Source organism: Trichoplax adhaerens, genomic scaffold, assembly GCF_000150275.1.
Source record: "Trichoplax adhaerens TRIADscaffold_1 genomic scaffold, whole genome shotgun sequence".
Taxonomy (NCBI): domain Eukaryota; kingdom Metazoa; phylum Placozoa; class Uniplacotomia; order Trichoplacea; family Trichoplacidae; genus Trichoplax; species Trichoplax adhaerens.
In genome coordinates this window covers 8448572-8472369 of record NW_002060943.1, presented here as the reverse complement: position 1 = coordinate 8472369, position 23798 = coordinate 8448572, and the positions used below count along the sequence as shown (strand labels likewise).

The 23798-nt window shown below is 32.8% G+C and overlaps 4 protein-coding genes across 4 annotated transcripts; 2 read left to right on the top strand and 2 right to left on the bottom strand.

Annotated features, from left to right (window-relative positions):
- Window positions 1–1114: 1114 nt before the first annotated feature.
- TRIADDRAFT_52267 (uncharacterized protein) lies at window positions 1115–5668 on the bottom strand (the record flags this gene model as incomplete). The annotated part of the gene is made up of 8 exons (XM_002108083.1): window positions 1115–1167; window positions 1252–1333; window positions 1458–1526; window positions 2130–2225; window positions 2342–2410; window positions 2681–2740; window positions 3612–3652; window positions 5584–5668. 8 exons carry the CDS (start codon window positions 5666–5668, stop codon window positions 1115–1117), a joined length of 555 nt encoding a protein of 184 aa, XP_002108119.1.
- A 1393-nt stretch (window positions 5669–7061) lies between these two features.
- TRIADDRAFT_63529 (uncharacterized protein) lies at window positions 7062–10151 on the bottom strand (the record flags this gene model as incomplete). The annotated part of the gene is made up of 6 exons (XM_002108082.1): window positions 7062–7195; window positions 7298–7355; window positions 8232–8351; window positions 8666–8815; window positions 9737–9846; window positions 10023–10151. The coding sequence occupies 6 exons, from the start codon at window positions 10149–10151 to the stop codon at window positions 7142–7144; spliced, it is 621 nt and encodes a 206-aa protein (XP_002108118.1). The 3' UTR covers window positions 7062–7141.
- A 954-nt stretch (window positions 10152–11105) lies between these two features.
- TRIADDRAFT_52265 (uncharacterized protein) lies at window positions 11106–11795 on the top strand (the record flags this gene model as incomplete). The annotated part of the gene is made up of 2 exons (XM_002108817.1): window positions 11106–11375; window positions 11679–11795. The coding sequence occupies 2 exons, from the start codon at window positions 11106–11108 to the stop codon at window positions 11793–11795; spliced, it is 387 nt and encodes a 128-aa protein (XP_002108853.1).
- A 4238-nt stretch (window positions 11796–16033) lies between these two features.
- On the top strand, window positions 16034–18884 carry TRIADDRAFT_19228 (uncharacterized protein; the record flags this gene model as incomplete). The annotated part of the gene is made up of 10 exons (XM_002108816.1): window positions 16034–16204; window positions 16310–16413; window positions 16904–17023; window positions 17109–17250; window positions 17423–17551; window positions 17649–17774; window positions 17895–18031; window positions 18072–18150; window positions 18282–18436; window positions 18617–18884. The coding sequence occupies 10 exons, from the start codon at window positions 16034–16036 to the stop codon at window positions 18882–18884; spliced, it is 1431 nt and encodes a 476-aa protein (XP_002108852.1).
- Between the last annotated feature and the right edge of the window lie 4914 nt (window positions 18885–23798).

The following is a 23798-nucleotide window of genomic DNA, read 5'->3' as shown; positions in this document are numbered from 1 at the left end:
AAAGTCTTTTAATATGATACATACAGTATGTAGCAATCGTTTATAAATTGCAAAATCAATTTAAGTAATAGGTGACTGTATTTACAATGATTGGTTCAGTATATAACAGTTCCATTTCTACCGATTTCTATGCTCAGATTGCGGATAACATACGTACAATTCGTGCTTTGTATCTAGTAATTTTGTCTGTTGTTAGCATCCAATTTGACAGTAATTTTTCGGATAAATTGTAAAATCACCAGATACTACTCCCCAGTACTACCGTCGATACGAGAATTAATTAAATCTTAATGTATAAGTGTATTGTGTACATACATAATGGATAGTAGGTACATTCCAATAAATACCCACATACCGAAAATTTGAACTGAACTAAAATTTTCTGTATTATATATAAACGTTTTAAATATAATACGGCTACTTCTATTTTCGTGACTAGGAATCTAAGGTAAATTTAACTATCGCTGTCTATATTCCATCTATAATAAGGAAAGGACTTAAAATAATAAATACAATAAATCCATTAAGGCATTATTCATTGTCTGGTAAATTTATTTCACCGTTCTTATCTATAAATCAAATAGAACGAAAACAGATAATTGACATTTCTTAATCTAGTTTGTAATTGTGCATTAACGATTTAAGGCGAAATATAGTAACAATCGAATAAAATTGATCATCTACTACATTATTATTGGAAGTAACGTAAGTTTATCTGCGATCAAAGGTGATAATATTGAAATTAAATATTTTAGCAATGATCGATCGATATCATTTAGTAGGTGCTTAATAATTTGAAAGGAACGGTATTGTACAAAGTTATTAATTTAAGTGTATCAATGTATAGTAATAGTGTATTTGACTTAAACGACTAAACGAGTATCACAAAGATAAGTATAGAGTGCCTCTAATTACTGAAAACCCGTAATGTAATACAGTAGCGAAATTTTGCAACGCCTTTACTACTATTCCTGTATAGTTACGATGCTATATATGCTGTAATCTCATTCTTATGAGAATTTCGGTGATTTAGCCATAACCATAGACTATATGCAATAATTGTACATGGCATTAGAATACTAAGAATTTTATCGAGTTAATTCAGAAATGGCGTTTATTTCTTCTTTGGTTCTTGGTCCTCAATGCTTAAAATAAATTCGTATTCCTCTACAGTGCAAATAATTATAATAAGTTACACTAAATATAATATTGATTACAGTAAACAGGTTGACCGGTGTTAGCTGTACCTACCGTCAGTAACAGGCTGTACAGATAATCGCCTATTTGTAAATAACCTCATATTTTTTAACGGGCCATCATTAGTCTTGTGTTTCTATTGATACGCAAAAGAAAATGATAAATATTTCAGTACTTCAATCAAAGCAGTTTAATAATCTTAAAATCTATACACAAAGCCTTTTGAAGTACCCAAAGTACCCAATATCAGTACAATATACCTCATGGTAAGATTTTAACTCAGATAGAGAAATAAATCGCTTAAGGTCTCGAACATACTTCACATCTACCTAGAATAGTCAATTATGCATATAACATTGCATGTTAAAATAATGCTGGTAGATACTATCGTTTCAGCGCTAGTATAATAGCTAATCACATAGTGTCAAATGATAACCCACCATGAACCATTTTGGACTTTTCCGTAGACTTGTTCTAATAGTTTAAATGTAATACAAATCGATTGAGAATTAGAATCAGAATCAATAATTGTATTGGTAATAGTAAGCAAATTCAGAAAGAAGATACATACGAATCAAAGTGTGGATCTTCTCGATTAAACTGTGTTGGGTCAACGTAACTCTCCTTAACGACCTATCATAGAAACAAAATGTCCTGTAAGATAAACTGAGTTTAGCAGTTCAGTATGCAAAATAGCCTGTGCCTAACAACGAATTTGATTTCTGAAATTTTTATTCACTATCTTCTTAGTTAATCAATCTCATGAACATGAACTATAGTGCACTGACGTTTGCATTTCGACAGTAATTAACTAATAGCATTAGTAGACGTACTGCTAACCAAATTGACTTCTTTAACAAATTACTACATCGCAATATCTACTGTACTTAATGCAGAAAAAACATTGATTTTCTACACGTATGCTACCTTACCTTGACTATTCCAGCAATTCCAGGATTCTTGCAATTACTATGATAAAAGAAGCCCAAGTGACCTACTTTCATACAATCCCTCATTAAATTACGCGCCTAAGTCACGTAAAAATGAACTTAGTAATCATTAAAAATGATTACACATCAAAGTTAGGGAAATACTGCAGAATTATTCAATCTGAAAGATGTTTATATTATTCTAATTACAGTACCTGAAAATTTCGCACACCATCCCATTGCGTTATTTGATCAGGCGAACTTTTTAAATCATCGAAACTAAACTGTGGTACACGTATAATAAAATTAGTTACAGCTGTAAGAATACTTTGCAAATGGAATTAGTGTAGGATATTTTGAAGTCAAGTATGACTTTGGAAAGTAAATTAACGGATTGGATGGGCTACTATAAAGTCTACTCAAACTTTAAAAGGACACAAAATGGGTTAGATAGAGGTTCACAAATTTCAAGAATTTTCAATCTCCAGTACTGATTCTTTAAACATCAAGAGTGAAATTTTAAACGTATATAAATAATATAATTTGTAATTAACCTTCATATCAACTCCATTTTCAAATCTACTATCAGGTTCAGATTTCAAGAGCCATCGCGTCTATATCAAAGAGAATAACAGCGTAATCTGTTTCTTGAATAGTAAGGAAAATTTATTATCATCGACACTATAGATCATACAGTAATTAAATTAATTTATTTAATGTAAATGTGGTAATCGAAAAAGTATTAGGCCTAGAAGCCATCTAACCTAATAAGTTTCGCAGGCTACAATTTATATACGATATAGGCGTATAATACTAATACTGTACGTGCATGACGCTGACTATAAGTCTCGTTCATTAACTGTTAATACTAGTATAAATATATCCTTATCTAAGCGAATAAATTTGAATCTAAGTTCGATATACACTATAAAATTTCATACACCCCTATTGTATCTAGAATCCAAAATTACGATAATTCATTACTGCGATTGCTCTTACTTAGTTGATTTTATACAATCAACGTGATGAAGGCACGTTGTAAACAGTTTAGCAATTACCTACTGTATCAAGTAAAAATTATTCATTTATTTTACGATCAGTTTTTGTAGACAGTTTAATCTCATTAAATTAGACTTCCAATTAACTATATAAAATATATAAAGTTTTCCGATTAAATGAAATACCATATTTGCAAATGAAGAGTACAAATAACGGTATACCTGCGTTATCGACTACCTGATTGCTGCGTAAATTAATTACTGTATATTATCGACTGTATGAGTTACTCTGATTCTGCTTGCTATGTTTGCATGACAGAGTAAATATAATTTAATGCATTCTATTGTCAACACTTTTGTATTTATTGCAAGTTGTGAGAACAGTTTCACTGACTCAAAGACTCTTTCAGTTTTATCAGTAGCAGGTAAGTGAATCATCAACATGAATCATGTTAACAAATGTTACAAGGCCGATTAGAATACTTACGATATGACTATTCTTGTTAGCCGTTACGCTTGATTTTTTACCTGTTGAATATTTTTGTAGATGGGTCAAATTAGAATGCAATCCAATATGATAAAATAAGCTATTACTGCAGTCAGTGTACCCTATGATAGCAAAGATACTGAAGTGCAGAGCCGCATCGCAGCAAAATCAATAGCTTAAAACTAGCGATATGAGTACTTTTGTAGGCACTTTATGCTACTGTCATTAAAACTTAGTACTTAACAAGCAATAACATAACTTTAGTTGCAACGACCATTTAGGATATCTGAGCAGTCAGGTCCACAGTGACCACAATACAGTATTTTTGCAAGAAATTAAAGTTATCATCAAAATAAGTCTAATTATGTTCAGCTAATACTGTACTGTATGTTTAACGTGCATGATATACCATAGCGATGATGATGACGATATGCAATGCACATGACCTATGCACGTTCATCACGTCGCTGTTGGTAATGATATATAATGGATGAGGCTAATTTTTTAAGCATATAAGACTAATAATTAATTCACAGTTATTACACGTTTCGCATAAGATTACTGCATGCAATAGATAAAGTTTGCATGCTTATCGACTCATGAACAGCTATTAGGTCAGTCATTGTTTGCAATGATGAGGTCTGCTTGCACAAGACTAATGTACAGCTACGATATCACTATTCGATCACTGCCTGCAATGGATGAGGCCTGTGAAATTCAATTGCATCCATCCTAGCCTAGCTTACTCAATGCTCATTCATTCGTACGTATAGTATCAACTATTAACTCGAGCTTAAAAAATGTCACTTTGCAATGGATGAGGCTTGTGAAATTCAATTGCATCCATTCTAGCCTAGCTCGCTCGTAGAGTATGACTAGTTACTACAGGTTGAGTAATGACACTTTGCAATAGATAATAAGGCTTGCGAAATTCAATTGCATCCATTCTAGCCTAGCTCGCTCGTAGAGTATGACTAGTTACTGCAGGTTGAATAATGACACTTTGCAATAGATAAAGCTTGCGAAATTCAATTGTATCCATTTTAGCCTAGATCGCTCGTAGAGTATGATTAGTTACTACGTTGTTGAATAATGACACTTTGCAATAGATAAGGCTTGCGAAATTCAATTGTATCCATTTTAGCCTAGCTCGCTCGTAGAGTATGACTAGTTACTACGTTGTTGAATAATGACACTTTGCAATAGATAAGGCTTGCGAAATTCAATTGTATCCATTTTAGCCTAGCTCGCTCGTAGAGTATGACTAGTTACTACGTTGTTGAATAATGACACTTTGCAATAGATAAGGCTTGCGAAATTCAATTCCATCCATCCTAGCCTACTTTGCTCATACTCGAACATACTGTGCACTGTACCAGTATCAGCTATTTACTACAGGTCCAATCATTTGCAACGGATGAGGTCTGCAAAATTCAGTTGCGCCTTTGCCCTCGTAGGTAGAATATGAATTATTTTGGTACTAGCCTAGCTTGCTTATACTCGTAAGTACTGTACAGTAGCAAGTATTTTCGTACTATACTGTAGGTCAAATAATGACACTATGCAATGGATGAGGACTGGGAAATTACCTTGCACTATCCTAGCCTAGCTTGCTTATATTACGTATGCCCACTGGTGCAATATTGACTGCAGGTCAAATAAAGACAACATTGCAATAGATGAGGCCTGGGAAATTAACTTGCATCTATCCTAGTCTACCTTGCTCATACATATAGTAGCAACCATTTACGACAGATCCAATATCATGATACCTATACTAGCCGGCCGCTTCCCAATAAACATAATAATGCTCTTCATTGCTAGCACATATCAAGGAGCAGCATGAAAAAGCGACGGACTTGAGTCCAAGACTACTGATGACTTTGTTAATTAATAGGACACTGCTGCTACCGAGTCAAATTCAACAGCATTACGGACTCCCTTATCTCTTGCCTTTCTAATCCTACTTTACCTAGCGAATTTTTGAGGGTTTTGCTACCACCAGAACTCGCTGCCTTTCTTTTACTACCGACTTTAGCCACCGTTATAGTTGCCATGATGTGCGATGCAAGCTTTTCTGTTTACTGCCAAGCTATACAAGTCTCCAGGAGAAGCACACGTGCAGCTCACTTTGATTTGTTATTAAAAAATAGATTAATTAATTAAAAATGACGCGACCTTGTCTTCCGTGTACTATACGTCTCGATAGTACAGTATCGTACTATACTACATTCTCTTGCATGCTACGTACTGTACCCTGCTCGTATGAATTTATTATTATTATTATTTAGTAATATTATTATTATGATGATGATGATGATTTATTTATTTATTTATTTATTACCGTACTATTCGCGGCGCAGTGTACTGTACGGGTAAAATCGTGGTCAAATACTGTACAGTACAGTACTGTACCGTACAATACAGGATACTGTAATAAGGAAGGAGTTTTTATTGGAACAATATACTGTACACTGTAAAGTACATGTCTGATTAATTTCCATGGCACCCTGAAAAGATAGAATTGTGTGGGTTAAATCAGGCCCAAAGTAGATAAATTCTAGATGTAGTTATCTGTGGAGATATGCTTTTACGGGTATATATATAAATATATTACAGAAATTTCAACGGAATACAACTTTGATTTATTAACGAAGGGGTGCCATCGTAAATAATAAGACTATACTATACAGTACAGTATGCTACAGAACGACGCGATCCTATTCTGGATCCCATACTGTACATTCGCACATTCGGTATTACAACTCTTGCTTCAATTGGGACAAAACTGTTCATAAATGCATGGTTTTAATGCAGGATAGGAAGGTCCATAACCAGTGATATTCTTGGAACGTTTTACTTACTGTATACGTAGTTTTGACTATTCAAACATATCAAAGAAACAGATCACATTGTACATACTATGCAGTATACAGTACTGTAACATGATGTAACGTAACTCAACCACTAAAAGAAAGCCAACAGCATAATCTCAAGAATCAATTAGTTACCGTAGAAGATGATGGCCACTCTAGTACTAATAACAACGACAAATTACATTCAACTAAAATTGCAACAGATATTGAAGGAAATTACAAATTTAAGTGAAATGTTTCAGTCCTTGATTCTGATTAATGTCTCATGCAATTAACCTTAAACCGGTAAACCTACTAACAGTAAACTACGATCCGCTATTCTGTTAATTCAATTGATCAGAGTAACAAGTGAGAAGTTTCAATTTCGAATAATGATATATATTCGTGTTTAACGGAATCAAAACTACAATAGTTGAACGCATTTACAAGGCATAAAAATTACATTTAATAAAAGGGTTCGGCTTTATTCTAGCTCAGAATTTGGCCAACATATGAAAAACTGAATAAAGTAGTTTCGTCATCAGAAGCAAATACAATTTTTATTGCTATTTTTCGATAACGCCGTCAAGATGGTACTTTATCAGTTGCTTAAGTAAACGGTTAAATACATGTATATATGCAAGATATGTTCGATAAATTGAATAATAATTAGAATTAATTTTCTCTATTCTCCAACACGAAAAATCCTAATAATGCTAACATCAAATACTAGAAATAAAAAAGACAAAACATGGTTTAGCTTTACAATGTTATGGTAATAGTAATGAATTAATTCAGAATCATCACTAATCTAAAACCTTCACTACTCACCTTCAGTTTGGGATAGTCGTTCATCGCTATAGTCACCATGCCAACATATGGAACGAACCTGGTAAATTAAAAGATTTAACGTGTGATCAATAGGTTAAAACGCTATCAACTGAAGGCAATTGACCGCAAAAATCGTATTCTCTGCATCTAATAAATTGTTCATACAGCATGTGTGTACCGAATTAATAGCATTCCTAAGATATAAGATCATTCCGAGTACGTTATAATAGTAAGCTGTCATCATCTCATGAAGGTCAATTTAAAAGCTAACTATTCTGCGTGTAAAACTAAGAGCCAATTTATCGTGTAAATAATAGTAAATAGGAATTTATCATTCCAAAATGGTATAATGTAAATTGTTTGCAGATATCAAAATGGAGTCGTTGTAGAGTCTATACGTATATTTCGATCATGTAAGCGTAACCTGCAAAAATTATATTAACAATTATAGCATAAACCGGCAGCATAGTAATACTTTTTGCCTAATATATAATGTACGAGCGGAATAACATCATCTGCATTATCGTAACGGTAAGATTATTTACAGGAAAAACAAGAATCAGAAAGGTCATGAGTAGAAATGATGAAGCTTTCTCTCTTTCGTCTTTAATACATATATAGTCCATCTATGATGCCGTTGCAGTAAACGAGTACATTAAGTAAGGTATCAGATTTCAGAAATATAAGTTCGAAGAATACGTTTGGTTTTTAGTCTCATTAAGTTTGAAGTTTTATAGGACAATAAAATGATTGTTAATATAACCTTTCATTTTATAGTGTTTCGCCCGTTAGATACCAATTTCAATACAGTTATAAGTGGTGTACTTTAAACTGACAGTATTGAATTTAAACATAACAGGTTATGGTCTTAATACGAGCTGTGTCAATTTCAGAGAGATTGAATAACAATTATTGATTATAATTAATTAACTACCCCTTAGCGCGACCAATGACGTCCTTCTTTTCTAACCAAAATTGTCCATCAGCATATAAACCACGGTCGTCAACTATATTATTATCGCCTTTGGTTAAGAATTTCACAGTTCCATTTTTGCTGAAAATTTCAATTAATCCATTACATCAATATAAGTTATAATTCAAATAATTACATATATATATATACATATATAATTATCAAATGCACGCAAGTGATTGAAATACTGAAATAATACATAAAAAAGATATGATTGTACATCGTTATACCCGTACAATGCAAATTAGGATTAAAGATTTAAGTATGAATCCTTAGAAGTTGAAATTCATCAATAGTTGTATAAAGTGTTGTGCTATACTTTATATGAATACACTCGAATTGCAGCCATAGATGTATAAGCGTAAATGGTAAGAAGAGAATTGTGTAGAACTTACTCTTCGTGGATTCTCAGTACACGATGAATAATCGGTATTTCTCTACCTCTAATCTTGAATACCACAATTTCACCAACACGGATTGGCTCACTTTGGTAATTATTGAGCATTAATAGATCACCACGATTAAATGAAGGTTCCATCGCACCACTACATTGAAAGAAAATTTTGTATTTATCAATATAGTAATAAGGCTAGTAGATTAGACACTCTCTGAACAATTGATTCAATATTTGGACTTGGAAATTTTCGAAATCATTTTTTATATCCAGTGTCATTCAAACTACTAGTACTAGCTGAAATGAATTAGCTTGAAAGTAACAGTAAAGGGTTACATGGTGTACAATCAGAGAATATGCGTCTATTTATACAGAAAATACAGTAAACTTTGCACAGATATATAGTATTATCACCTCAAGAACTTGTTTTATGTAGAAATGACTTGTATTTTAATGTTGCGAAGCATACTTGATGAATTCGGTAGACAGTAAGGGCGTGAATTAGTGTAGAACTTGGCTATGTTGACGTACTGTGTACGACTGTACAATCATTCCACAATAATCGCCTTTCATTATTTTCCACGAATTATTTGATAATTCGTTCTACTTTGCTCCATTCTATGGCGTGCATGCATACTAAAATTGCAGATAGTGAATTGCTTGCAGGATAGTCATTTGTACGGATTTCACTATCACTAATATCAGTAATATATCATTAACGTATGTCCTTGCACGTGTATAAATATGTGCATAGCATAGCATTTAAAAAGTGCCACTCTTATTACTTTGAGATCGATGCACAGTATCCATAGCAATTCTATGAAAATGACGCACATTGTATCCAGTCCAAATTGCTAACAGTTATTGTATAGAACTGATCAGTATTATCCAGCGGAGTAGAGTCTGATTATTTTCCTATGGCCGCTTGTAACAACTAGTCCATTATTCCAAAATATACGTTTAGAAAGGAGTCAAAAAGAAAATCTTGACTAATAAGGGCAGAAATGTCTTGTAAATGGTGTCTCGATTGTCACGATTTGATACTATGGATACGCGTACCACTAGGGATTACCTCAAAACGACGACAATTGGGCTTTCAGTGCACGTTGCGACAATCAAGGATTTCCAGATCATTAATGCTGTCGATACTACCATCACTAAGCATAAAACCTGATAGAGGACCTATATATAACAGATAAAGGAAATATTCACAAAATGAATGCCGATGTTGATCAGTAATTCACGTCGAAATCTGCTAGCCAAGGCAGTCTTCACCTTGGACAAGTACAGTACAATATAATTCATTTATCATGTCATCCGATATCAGTAGGAAAAATTTCAAATTCATTTTCACTTACACGACGAAATCCCAATCGCAGTAAATCGCCCAAACCGATCGTTTCAATTACATTTTTAATCAATGCAATGGTGATCAGAAAGTTAGAGCAAGAGATTTCGAACTTTCTGTCTGTCAATGGAGATGGCATTACTCTATTAATCGCTCCTTACAAATCCCTCTTATTACACTAATAATTACAGTATCGATCTAGTACAGTACACAGTTGGTCATGTGAATCGGATTTGGCTTTTGGTCGTAGTATGGATTCTACTGTCGACGACTGAGCACGCGTACAGTACAGTACAGTAAGTGTACAGTGTATTGTAGTCTCCAATACGGTAGACTGTAGACTGTACTATAGAAGCACTACTTGGAGCTTTTCACTACAGCTCAACTTTTTGGACGACATTATTCAAGTTCATGAAGCTAAATCATAAATAATTTCAATGGAAGTTCTTTTGCAAGATTGCACTGACTAGTTGATGATCATTTCTTTCTTTTGGGGGCCTGAAATGACTTGACTGCTGGTAGCACAGTGTGTAAGAGATCTACAATAATGTAGTGCACAGTACAATATACCGTACACGCTAAACTACTGCAAATCATTGGATGCTTACAGCAGGCGGATTAAAAACCTTCAATCAATGCTAGCCATCATAAAAAGAGTATGGATGGAGTACACTAGGTAGATATTAAGTAGGAAAACACTCTGTACACAATAACAGCAAACTACCCTGAACTATCCACTACCGGAGGATGTAGAGCCTGCGTCATAAACACCCTGAAAAGCCAACACAAATAAGACAAGAGGAGAAGCATTCTTCTCGGCTATTCTTAAACCCCATTGAAATGCTTCTTCTTTTTAAACCATAATACAATGACTCAATCAGGCGATATGTCTATTAGGAACAGATAGAGAGTGACGTAGTTGACCAACCCTTTCATCTTGCATCAAGTAAAATGTAAAAGAATAGCAGCAATAACAACATCATTCCATATCATAGTACAACAAGATAACTGATACTCGTCCAAGCCATTTAGACTAACTATCCTGATTTTAGACTATTGCAAAACTGTCGGATAGAAACTTGTTGTCGACATCATGGCTACCGCTACTGTTAAGAAATCACGAATAGTTCAATCCGACTTGAAGAATTTATTAATTATCTCATCGAAAATTCCCTCTCCTGCGGTCTTGATTGCTGCTGTCAAATCGCAAGTGATTGTTGTCCAATATCAATATGAAGAATCCACGTTACAAATGTTACGCGATAAAATTCATCGATCGTTGCAAGGGAAGAAAATCGCTTTGATCGGTGTATTATTGCATGGCCAACCGGGTAAATGCAATATCACCGGCAAAGACAACAAGGTAAAAATAGTGCATGAAATGTCGCCAACAGGGTACTCTCCTGATTCTGTATGCAATGCCCCAATCATGTAGTTTTCATGTTTAAACCGTTATTCATAAACTTGTTCAAGGATTTCAAATGCCCTTCGATATCTTATGTAAATTATCCAGTAGAAATCGACTCAGCCCTATTGCTTACCGTAAAATACAGGTACACCATGTAGTGGACACCGAGAGTGCAGAAAATGATATCAACTACCAAGAATTAATTTACTTAACGGACCTTGAACTCAATTATTCAACGTGACAAAAAAAAAATACTAGACCTACGATTCATTGGATATGGAGGTTGCGCGAAATTGTATCGTCGTGGCATCGATTGCCCGTCAGCAAACTCAATCAGTTACCATCAAAGCACAAACACTATCCCATTTGACTTGATTATTACAGAAAATTTCACCCCATTACTGATCATAAAATAATCATAAATTTCACTGATGTTGCCATCTTCAACACTGATATGGACATACAATACAAGCAAACTATTTGTTGACTCTACACGTAGATAGTAGAAGGCAACCAAAATGGAAATATTCCACTATGTATAACTACAAATGGTTCGCTACACTCCTTCTTTACCTTTGTAATTTTTTTCTCCATTGAATCAAACCTTGACAAGATTACGCCTATTTTCTCTTTTTCTCGCTAATATTTTAGAGTAGATCAAAAGGAACAAAGTGAATCGATCGATAGACGGTAGTATTCGCGCTTTAAACATATCACCTTCATGTTTAATTCGCTGCAATTGCTAACCATACTGTCTTCACTGATTCATGATAAGCAGTTTATTCAATCCATGCCATGTAGACTGTTTAGTGTACATGAAAGCAAATGGAATGAAATTTCCTCTCCTATAAATAACGATCAATTATGACACTATGATATTGTATAACTTGAACGGTTACAATTTTACCTTTACAACCTCAATAGCCACATATTCCTATCCCAATATACTGTCCCGTCAATACGTCGTCTATAGATGACGAAAACTACCTACAGTTTTCACTCTATTACATGATAGCTAACCATGGTCAAACCTGAACTCTATAATTTTATCCTTACAGCCAAAATATCCACTTTATTCCTACGTCTATCTCGACATGCAGTACCCTACTACCGTAGTCTACGGAATCCCCGCTTTCAATGGCACATTCTATCAATGAATCATTCATATTAGACTGTCCACAATTAGCTACCGCTCTCTTTCTGTATGTACATGCAACGAAACATATTTTGACTTGAACGATTATAATTTTACCCTTCAAGCCAAAATTTCTCCCACTATTTTGATATACCACATTCTACATGCACTGTTATTCAAGGGAATATCCTACTAACATATATAACAGTCAATAAACAAGATTAAGTGCAAATCAAACCTTTATAATTGTATCGATGCTGTCAAAAATAAATACTTTGTTCCCATCTTAATGACTAGTGACCTCTGTAGACTGTTCTTCAATGTAATTTCTCACCAATTTCTCACTCAATATATATAACTATCTATGACAGTTTAACTAGTAACCGCTGCTAATTAACTTGTAGCCATAGACTTTGCCAGTAATGTTTCTATATTTAACAGTAACTTTTACTTGTTCTACAAAAAGCTTTTCTTGATATACAGTACTGCATGCGCGTACGTTGAGTCCTTTAACACTTCATTTTGAAAATTCCATTACTTTTCATCTGTTGCTACCAGATCTACAGATCTCGAATAGGTTTTGTAAACAATAGAAAAAATCAATGTCCATCTCTAATATCTTTCTATCCTTTCACTATCAATTTCTTGTGAATCAACTTGTAGTCATTCCCTACTCAATTTGATCCATACTAAACATTATTTTAAGCCTCAATCGAATATTCAATAGCCTTTAATACCATAACAAATATCGCTAATATTGTCCTTCTGATTTACTAAAACTTAATACTGACATCCTAATAGACAAGATAATTAACCTTTTTTCATTAGTACATTAAACATAGTATATCATTAAAGATTAATTAATCATTTATAGATATTATAATATGAGCAATAGAAATTGGCATTGATCGTACCAATTCTTTTATCCTATTCTTGACGGTAGATAAAATACTGCAGCTATCGCCATTTTCGATACTTGAGTATATTCTAGATAGAGAGAGAGATTTCTTTTTATCTCGACTCAACGGAGTAGAGTAGTTTTTATAAGGACAGTAATAGAATAACAACTATTTAACTTTAGTTAAAATTACTCCTTAACTGAAATAATAAAAATGTTGTAAATTTCTGTGGATAAATTCTGTGATGAGCATACTCCATCTCGTAAGTACCTACAGAAATATCCTTGATATACAGTAATGCAGTCAGAAGACTATAAAATTTTCGAAGCTTTTGAAAGATTTGTCTATTTATATACCAAAGTGATCATCAAGGTGTGTCTTACTATTCGATGGAGTATAAAATAGTATTGCTAACTAATTGAATACATTAAAGGCACGTATAGATATAATTTTCAAAGAAATGACTAATGAATATAATAACGTAATAATGAAGCAACACAAGGATAAATTGAAATGTTAGTTCGGCCAAGTTTTTTCTTAAATAAGTATAAAAGAATGTAACATAGGCAATCCATCGTTGTCCAAGTAGTTAAAAGCATAGTATATTCAAGGCAAATGCTATAGCTGTGTAAATTCCAACAGGGAAACTATTAATCGGAACTCGTTGTTCAATTCTATTTCTAGAGATTCTTCCATCATTTCGACAATATTACTTTCCCCGAATTTTTCTCCTATCAGTCAATGTGATTCATCAAATTGCGCATTGCATCGCTCTCATCATACATCAACTTTATCACTTTCTACATGACGTGATCATCAAAATGACAAAATATGATATACTCAAGTTAATAAGATTCTATAAATATAGCTTACGCTGGTGGTTGGCATATTAATTCAAGCAATGGATTGCTTGAATTTTATGTCTACTTTACCACTTTCTATATGTTGCGATCGTCAAAATGTGATGTATTCTAGTTAATAAGATTCTACGAATAACAGTTTATGTTCGTAGTTGGCGTATCAATTCATACAATCCATTGCAGCATCATCTATACGAATTGAACTATTGCTAAGAAAATAGGAAACCATAACCGTAACTTATCGACCTTACCACTATCCATTATACTAATGGTTCCTTTATCATTTTAAGATTGGCTTAATTAGTGCATTATTTAGCGCCATTAATATTGTTTGCTATGTATTACAGTTTAGATATTACTATAGCTGATCTAATACCTTAGACCTATAAGTTTCAGGCGATACATAGCCTCTTCTCTTCATTTTTATTATTCTTGTATTATGTGATAATAGTCTATGCTATAGCTACTTAGCGCACATGTATATAAATCACAATTGCACAATACTTTACTAAAAAAGATAACAAAATCACTTACATTTTTGGATTGAAACAAAACTGTTTCTAATGTAATAGTATGATCGGCATAGCTGGATAGCTAGTTTACGATTACGAAAAGACGTATAATTTACAGGCCGCGCTTTAATTAAGGATAATGATTGTAAGATATTGTATTGACGAAAATACATGGACTATTCATCATAAAATTAGACGCACACTGATAGATTTTTAATGAGTTTAGTCCCGCTGGACTGCAAATAAAAAACTCATTGAAAAAAAGGATATTAAGAGTTACAGTTTTTGTCAATCTGCTTGAAAGGAATTCTCTCTATTCAATTTTATACAATATGCGATAAATTAGTTGTCACTATGAAATGGTTCTTAATAATGAAAAGAGAGGAGTGCCATCTTACTTTATATCTTTTACTAAGTCGTTCAACCATTCAATAATTAAGGCCAAATCCATAATGAATGTTCTCTGTTTCTTAATCTATACAGTTCATTGATATCTTTGATACCAAACAACGCGATACAGACATATTTGAATTCTTTGGCGATCTTGTCAAAGCTTACATTGATCCAAACAGTAAATCCAAGCAAATCAACTTTCTAGCTTCATCTTTGACTACCATGAATGCAAATATACACCCCTTAATTCGGATGTTGTCAACTTTTACCGAGGTAATTAAGCGTAAATTAATATAAAAGCGTGTTTTTGTACAATTGATGAAATGCTTTAACCGTGATTTTGTCTAAAATATTATTCAATACTAATCTTGGACGATAAATTTACATTTATAATTAATTCGTTGCCATTCTTGCGTAATTATAGGTTGATGTTTACATTGCTAAGGATATTATTGGTAATGAAGTTTACACGGCCGATGGAACGTGTAGGTAAGTTGTTTCATAAATTAGCTACGGGTTGGATATATTATGGAAACTTGATTAGTATCAAAGTTTTACCTTCGGTAGTCATTAATTTAAATACATCTTTTCAAGAATATCTAACTGCTTATTCATGTGTGAATTTATTGGATTGCTTTAAAGTACTCCTGTTGGAGAAAATTTTTTTAAAACGGGAATGATAAAAGGCTGGAAAAATTCAAGTCAATCCTTGGCAGATTTTCAAAAGTGTCGAGTTGTTGGCAAAGGTTATAGACTAGTAAATCAATATCTAGTGTTATTATTCAATCGATAATGTATATGGTAATACGTATTCATGTTGCCAGCTAAGGACTCAATTGTGCTATTGTTTTGGGATGATATAACTTTAGGTGCTTATGGATCTGCCGTTTTATGTCGTAGAAAGTGCGATAATTCTGAAATTATTTTGAAGCAAATCCCTATGATTGACTTAAACGCATCAGAAAGGCGGTTAGCTATTAATGAGGTAGGAATGCATCAATGGATAATTTTTTTACTAGAATAACGCGTCTAAAATACTATAATGTTAGCAATTTTTAAGATTAATAGGAGAAAAATTGCTTACTTGCAGGTCAATGTTTTATCCATGCTTAATCATCCAAATATTGTACACTATCACGATAGCTTTGAAGAATCTGGCATGCTAATTATTGAAATGGAATACGCAGACGATGGGTAAAGCCATTTATTCATTTGCATACTATACTCGTATACAGTATTATGCTATATACACTTTATTTATGCTCTCTGGCGATATAATTATCAATACTGCTTGATAAAGCTCTATTCGCGAGTACGACGATATTTTTGAGAAAACCTTAAATAATATGTTATCAGTATTAGCTCAAATACTAGTTATGCATTTAGATAAACTAGAAATCGACATGATTGCCTTTTTGCAATGTGCAAATATCAATTTCTTCGGAGATTCATTGAAATCTGAAAGTGTAACTATACAACAGATTTATTCCGCAACCTAATACCAATATTTTTTATATATATACATTACTTTTCCTTTAAACTAATTATAAACAATACCTTGGCTATTTGTACCCTGATTAATACTGAAATTCAAACGGCATTCTAATCCATAATTAATAAATTATCTACGTAGCGATCATCACTGATTTAATAACAATTTTAATTATTTTTTATTACAACATAGGACACTACAACAATATCTATCACAAGCGAATGAAGAATTAGATGAAAGAGAGATATTACATATATTTAAGCAAATTGTATCTGCACTTCGTTATATTCACAGCTATAACATCTTGCATAGGTAATCTTAATTGATGATTAATAGTGCAATCAGGATGCGATTTCCCAACTATCATCATAACTGACACTATATCAACTATTGACAGAGATTTAAAGACCGCCAACATATTTCTTATGAAAGATGGTACCGTAAAAATGGGAGATTTTGGTATTTCTACTGTGTTATCAGATACTGCGAAAGAAGCAAAAACTGTCTTGGGTACACCATATTATATTTCTCCAGAAATGGTAAGTTCAATAAGTCAAGGAGGTTAAATTAATAATATTTTACTTTCTAAAAATTATCCAGCTCATTATTCTATTACTATTAAAAAACATAAAGTATTTGCGAAAGTATTCGTGCTATACGTAATGCTAATATGTTCTACCATGATATTGGAACTGCATAATACGGTTTTAGTGTGAAAGTAAGCCTTACGATGATAAAAGTGATATCTGGGCATTAGGATGCATACTGCATGAAATGGCAAGTCTTCAGAAAACTTTCGAAGGTTCTAATCTTCCAGCTTTAGTTAATAAAATTATGAAGGTAATCTTGAGAAATTAACTTTTAGCGGTAAAATTTGGTTATAAAATATAATTAGGTATAAGCATAGCTCCTCTGATTAAACTTTCATTTTATCTAGGGTACTTTTTCTCCAATTAGTAGTCATTATAGTGCAGGACTTTCTAGTCTTATTTCTGATATGTTGCAAAAAGATCCTAAAGTTCGCCCATCAGCAAATGAGATATACTATCAAAGGCTGCCTGAGGTTCTGTTCATTGCTTACTTACTTCAATTTGTGATATTCTAATTAATCTAATACACTAGTTAGTAAATCTATTTATTCCATTGACTCTTGCTAACAGATTATTATGATACTATTTTATAGATCGAGCGTAACTTTGACCCCAATGAATTCGAGGATGATCAAATATCTTGTATGTCAGATTCTGCCGCTGGTAAAAGGAAAAGGTATATTAATTTAATATTAACGGCCATCGCTGGCAGCCTACATATTTTTTATTCGTTTCTGCAACACCAGTAATATACCTTTAATTTGATTCAGATCGGTATTATATTGCCTTAATTTAACTAATATAATCATGGACCAGTGCGATTTACCAAGTCGAAAATGTTTCATTCAGGTAATATCGTAAGGATCAATGTTTGCTATTTGCTATTGATTTATAAAAATGTAAAGAATATACCTTCTCAAGCTATCGTTTTACAAACGAGAACATAAATTTCTTACCATGTTGTAATCAATTTATTATAGCTTGCGGTTGGTAGCTCTCACGTCGTAGCCATTTCATCGGATAGAACAGCATATAGTTGGGGAAATGGTTGTATGGGGCAATTAGGTCATGGTAATCTTATGAGCTATGAGAGACCAACAATGATCGAAAATTTGAAGGGAAAATCCATCTATAGGTTTTGTTGTGCCCATCGATATGATAGTTGTCTTTTATTTTTAACATTTATTATGGTTTACGCGCTATACAGTACTTGCGTAATTACTTCCACTTTGATTTACGATAGTTCTTTAGACTGCAAAATTCAAATCTTCTTAGTTTCAACTAATGCTATAAACTTATACTTTTTTAATAATAGAGCATGCTGCGGTAACCGCTTTTCGATATTTCTTAGCGAAAATGGAATAATTATGACCTGTGGAGCTGGTAATTCTGGCTGTTTAGGACATGGTGGATGGACACCGTATACAATACCTCGCTTAATTGAATCACTCTTAAGCAAAGATATTTCTAGCATCTCTTGTGGAAACGAACATGTTATGGCTTTAACAACTGATGGAACGGTCTTTACTTGGGGGACGGGAAGTTATGGTCAACTTGGATTAGGGGATGAAGATGACAGGTAAAGTGTTAATACAATATCGAAATTAATATCAATGTTAAATTAATGGAAGTGTCTATATACATAGACAACATTTTACTCGTGTAGTATTGTCTAATAGACTATCACATATAGGTGCATTCCTACAAAGGTCCAATTTCCAGCTGATGTATCAATAAAAACTGTAATATGCGGTACCGATGGGACAATGTTTATAACCAATTCTGGCAAAGTTTACGGATGTGGAAAGTAAGATTTACTTGCAAATCAACAAACTGTTTAAAATTGGTCTAAAATAAGCAGTATGACGTATATACATATATCGTCAAAGCTAAGTTAACTAAAGCGTAAATTTACTGTAATTAAGTTTTTAAACTAAATATTAAGAGCGAAATATTATACGTGTATAGTACCAAATAATAACTTTTTTGTATTTTTAATTTTCCTATATCAGTAATAGCTATAATAAACTAGGTCTAAACAAACGTCGAGGATTATTAAAACGAGTGCGAAACACTATAAGAAAGGTATCGTAAGAATTAGTTTTATAATATTTGAAGTGAAGAAATCTTTAATATATAATTATCCTAGTCAATTAACGATAACAAACGTGTATCTCATCCATGTCATCAATAGAATTAATTTTTTTTTATTTGACAAACAGCGAACCGTAACTGTCGACCGTGCGATCCGCCCTTTGCCTGTTAAATTATTATCAAGACATTTTATCATGCAAGTTTGTCTGGGGGTTAATCACACATCTGCTGTTACTCAGTCGGGAGAAGTAATCACTTTTGGTAATAACGATTTTGGCCAACTGGGTACTGGTGATAATCGACCTACCGATTATGCAACGACAGTCAATTTACGAGGCTATAGAGCTATTGTAAGTTAATTTACCGATATCAATAAAAGTATCAGAAACGTTTTATAATATTAGAAGTCTTAAATACTAACTGCCATTAGCACCAGTCACATGAGATTGCAATCAATAAAAGATGAGAATTTACTGATAATTAATAAGTACTTCTATAGACTAGGTACAAATTAAAAGGTATCATATAGACTGCAATCATGAATAGATTCTTCTTTCTTTGATTCTAAATAGAATGTTACGTGTGGTAAAACGTATACATCTGCAATATTGGATAATAATTCGGTGCAATTTTGGGGTAGTCGAAAGAAAGGAACAAATGCTCCGGTTCCTGGCACCAAATCTATAGCTACTAATGGTTTAGGTATTCGATTATGTAAGCAAGCAACACCAATTACAGAGTCAACATCAGAAGGAAACATCCAAGAACAAATTGCTAATGGCGAAGAAAATAAATTTAACCGAATAGATAAAAAAACTTGGCGCCAGTCGCTTAGATTAAAAAGAAGTCGAACTACCTCGATGACTAATAGTAATAATTATTGGCCGGTTTATACCCCAGATGCTATATTTTATGGGCATGCTAAGGAAGAAAACGAGAATGAAAAATCAAACAGCAAAGGACACGGATATAAACATCCGGTAACCTTTGAGAAAGTTATCAGCCATGAAAACAATCTGTATCTTATAGTAGAAACTACCGCTCCTAAGCCACTACGTGTTGGCTCCAAACAAAGCAAGCGTAGTAAATACGATCATTCTAGGACAAAAAGACCCAGACCGTAAGCTCATGAATGAAATGAAATTAAACATAATGTAGATTTACTTTCATGCTTACCTTTAAATAAGTAAATATAAACTCTTTTCAATTTACTCAACATAGCGGTAGTTCTTCAGATATAGCGTTATCTCCATCTCATAGCGAAAATGCAGCTATAGTTTCAAAAGTCGACAGTGGATTTCAATGTGAATTTGAAACGGTAACAACAGCAAGTAATTCACAAGTTCATGAAGATTCATCACTTGCTAATACAGCTGATGAGGTAAAAACTCCACTGAGTTTCAATAATAATAACTACTTTAGTCAAGGTTATTAATCTAAAATAGCAACAATAGGAGTCGAAATGCAAGTTACTTATTTAGACATTTATTTCTTACAGATTCCAATATGGTTGCAAAATGAACTACGTGCAACAGAAGAGGAAATGGAAGAGATTAATGGCCACGAACGAAAGACTGATGAATTATCGGAAATATGTTCTGCTAATAGTTCAGCAACTTTAGTGGCCAAAGACGACAGTATCGTTGAAAAGAAATTATATCGTGATGAAGATTATTCAGAAGCAAAGGCAGAAATTCAGAACGAAAATGTCGATAATGCAACTCAACCACTAAAAGAAAACCAACGGAATGATCTCAACAATCAATTAGACATAATTGCTGAAGGAGATGAAGACGCTTCTAATTCTGATAATAACGATAAATTAGATTCAACAAAGACACAATTGCAAGAAGTTTTGAAAGAAATAGCAAAATTAAAGGAAGAAAATAATAGGGTAAGCAATTTAAACTTCAAATTGACTCCACAATAATTTGTTTTGAAACTTGTAGTTGTATTTGAGTATATTATTTTACTAATTGTAAGTTAGCTTTAAATTGATGACATTGCTTAATTTTCGATTTATAAGGCTAAAAAAGCGTTATTTGAAATGCAACAATTACAAAAGGAAGAACGAGAGACTCGAGAAAAAATGCAGCGGTTGTTAGTTGAAGTAATTACATAAATTAACAATTACTATTCACGTATAATATGGTCACAGTAGAGTACTAGTACAATGTTAAGGTATAGGATTGCAATCTTCAAAAGACTGACAAATATTATCAACTCTTATACTATAGGAAAGGGAAGCTGCTCTTCGTAAAGAAATAGAACAACTAAAACTTAGCATGAATACAGATCATAATAAAACAAATTCGACATGAAATTACTTCATAAATTTAAAATTCATATTTATCAGCATTATTGAAGATGTAAAAATTTTACTAGTGTATTTTTGATATACCGTCAATATATATATATATATATAAACAATATGAATGAAAATTTTTAAAAGAAATTAAAGAATATGGTCTCATAAACTAAATTTTACGGTTTTATTAAATGTAGTTATCGACGTTAAATAACTTTTCTGACTTGAAATACTATTACCATAACACTCATCAAGGAGTAGCATCCTTATCGAGGAGCTATTGGAACCCTGCCACGGTTTACAAATATCTAGATGCAGAATTTACGGCAGGTGAATGAATAATTAATCCAATACTGCTAGCAACATAATTTTGTATGGTTTGTATCTATACATTTAGGTACGGTAATATACGTAAAAGGATTTGAGCGATTCAGATATAATAATTTAACACTATTGATCTTGTTGTTATTGGATAAGTAATGTAAATGAAGAACAATTTAAATTCCTGAAATTTGTTAGATTATTGGATCAATTTGTACAGTAAGTTATATACTGTATTTCATAATTGATTTATTTCAGAAATTGTAGCACCAAATATTTAAATTCAATATTTAACAATTTCGCTTCTGTATTTCTATTGGTATGATATTTCAATCATAATCGTTTAAAGATTTTGTGCTGGAACCTTATTCTATAGACAAGACCTGTATGACCTTTATAATATCGTAAATAATGTACAGGTGAAAACAACACACATACCTGTAAGAATACTAATAGAAAACTACGGTATGCCATCCCATCCCGCTAGCACCATTATTAGTGGTTGATCATTGCAACTAAAAATTATTACAATATAATTCGTTGTTGTTCTGATACTGTATGGCTTTCATTTAGCAGATTCTTCACTGCACTGAAGTCAATTACAGTACATTAATTTATCAGGGTAAGAACTGCGACAGTTGAACGTATTTAGAAGATATTAAAAATTACTTTTATTGGAGGTACTTAGCCTTATTTTGGCTCAGAACTTGGGCAACATAATTTAGAAAAACGGACAAGTAGTTTCTTCATCAGAAGCAAATTACAATTTTTTTGTCGCTACTTTTTGATTACGCTGTCAAGATAGCACCTTATCAACAACATTTTAACAGAAGTCAGTAATGTTGATAGTTTAAAGTTTTTAGTTTTGTGAAACTAGTTGATATCATACTTGAACTACGTAGTCAAGACCGTCAGTGCTTGAATCGAAATAATTCAATTTACTACGACTAAGAAATTTTCTAAATTATTTTCATATCTGGCGTCATCAAACTACTAGTATTAGCTGAAATGTTTAATTTAGCTTGAAAGCAACTTTGAAGGATTACGCGGCGTAGAATCATAGGATACATTTATACCGAAATTACAAAAAGGCTTAGCGAGCATGTAGATTTAATGGCCTTTCGGTATATGTAGAGCGCAAATCAGCATAGAACTTTGCTATGTTGACGTATACGACTGTACAATCATTCCTGTTCAATTGCTTTTCATTATAATTATTTACGAATTACCAAATGGCTTAGTAATTCTACTTGCTCGATTCTAGAGTATGTATGCGTGCTAAAATTGCAGATAGTGTGTTGTTTGCGGGATAATCATTTCTACGGATTCTACTATCAATAATATCAGTAGTATATCAGTAACGTACGTTCTTGGACGTATACAAACATACAAAGCATTTAAAAAGTGCCACCCTCGGAAGATAGTTATATAGCATCCATAGCAATTCTATAAAAAAAGTTACACATTGCATCAAGATCAAATTGTTAACAGCTATTGTATAGAATTGATAAACGTTGTCCAGAAGAGTAGAGTCTGATTATTTTCTTAACAGATTGTGATAACTAGTTCATTATTCCAAGATAAAGTGTACTATAAGTCTAGAAGAGAGTCAAAAGGAAATCTTGACTTATGGCAGAAATGCCTTATAATAGAACAGTGTCCCTATTTGAGTCGATCGCTACGATTTGATGCTAAGGATACGCGTAGCGGCGTACCGCTAGAATAAAGATTCATAACGATTACCTGAAAATGATGACAATTCGGCTTTAAGCGC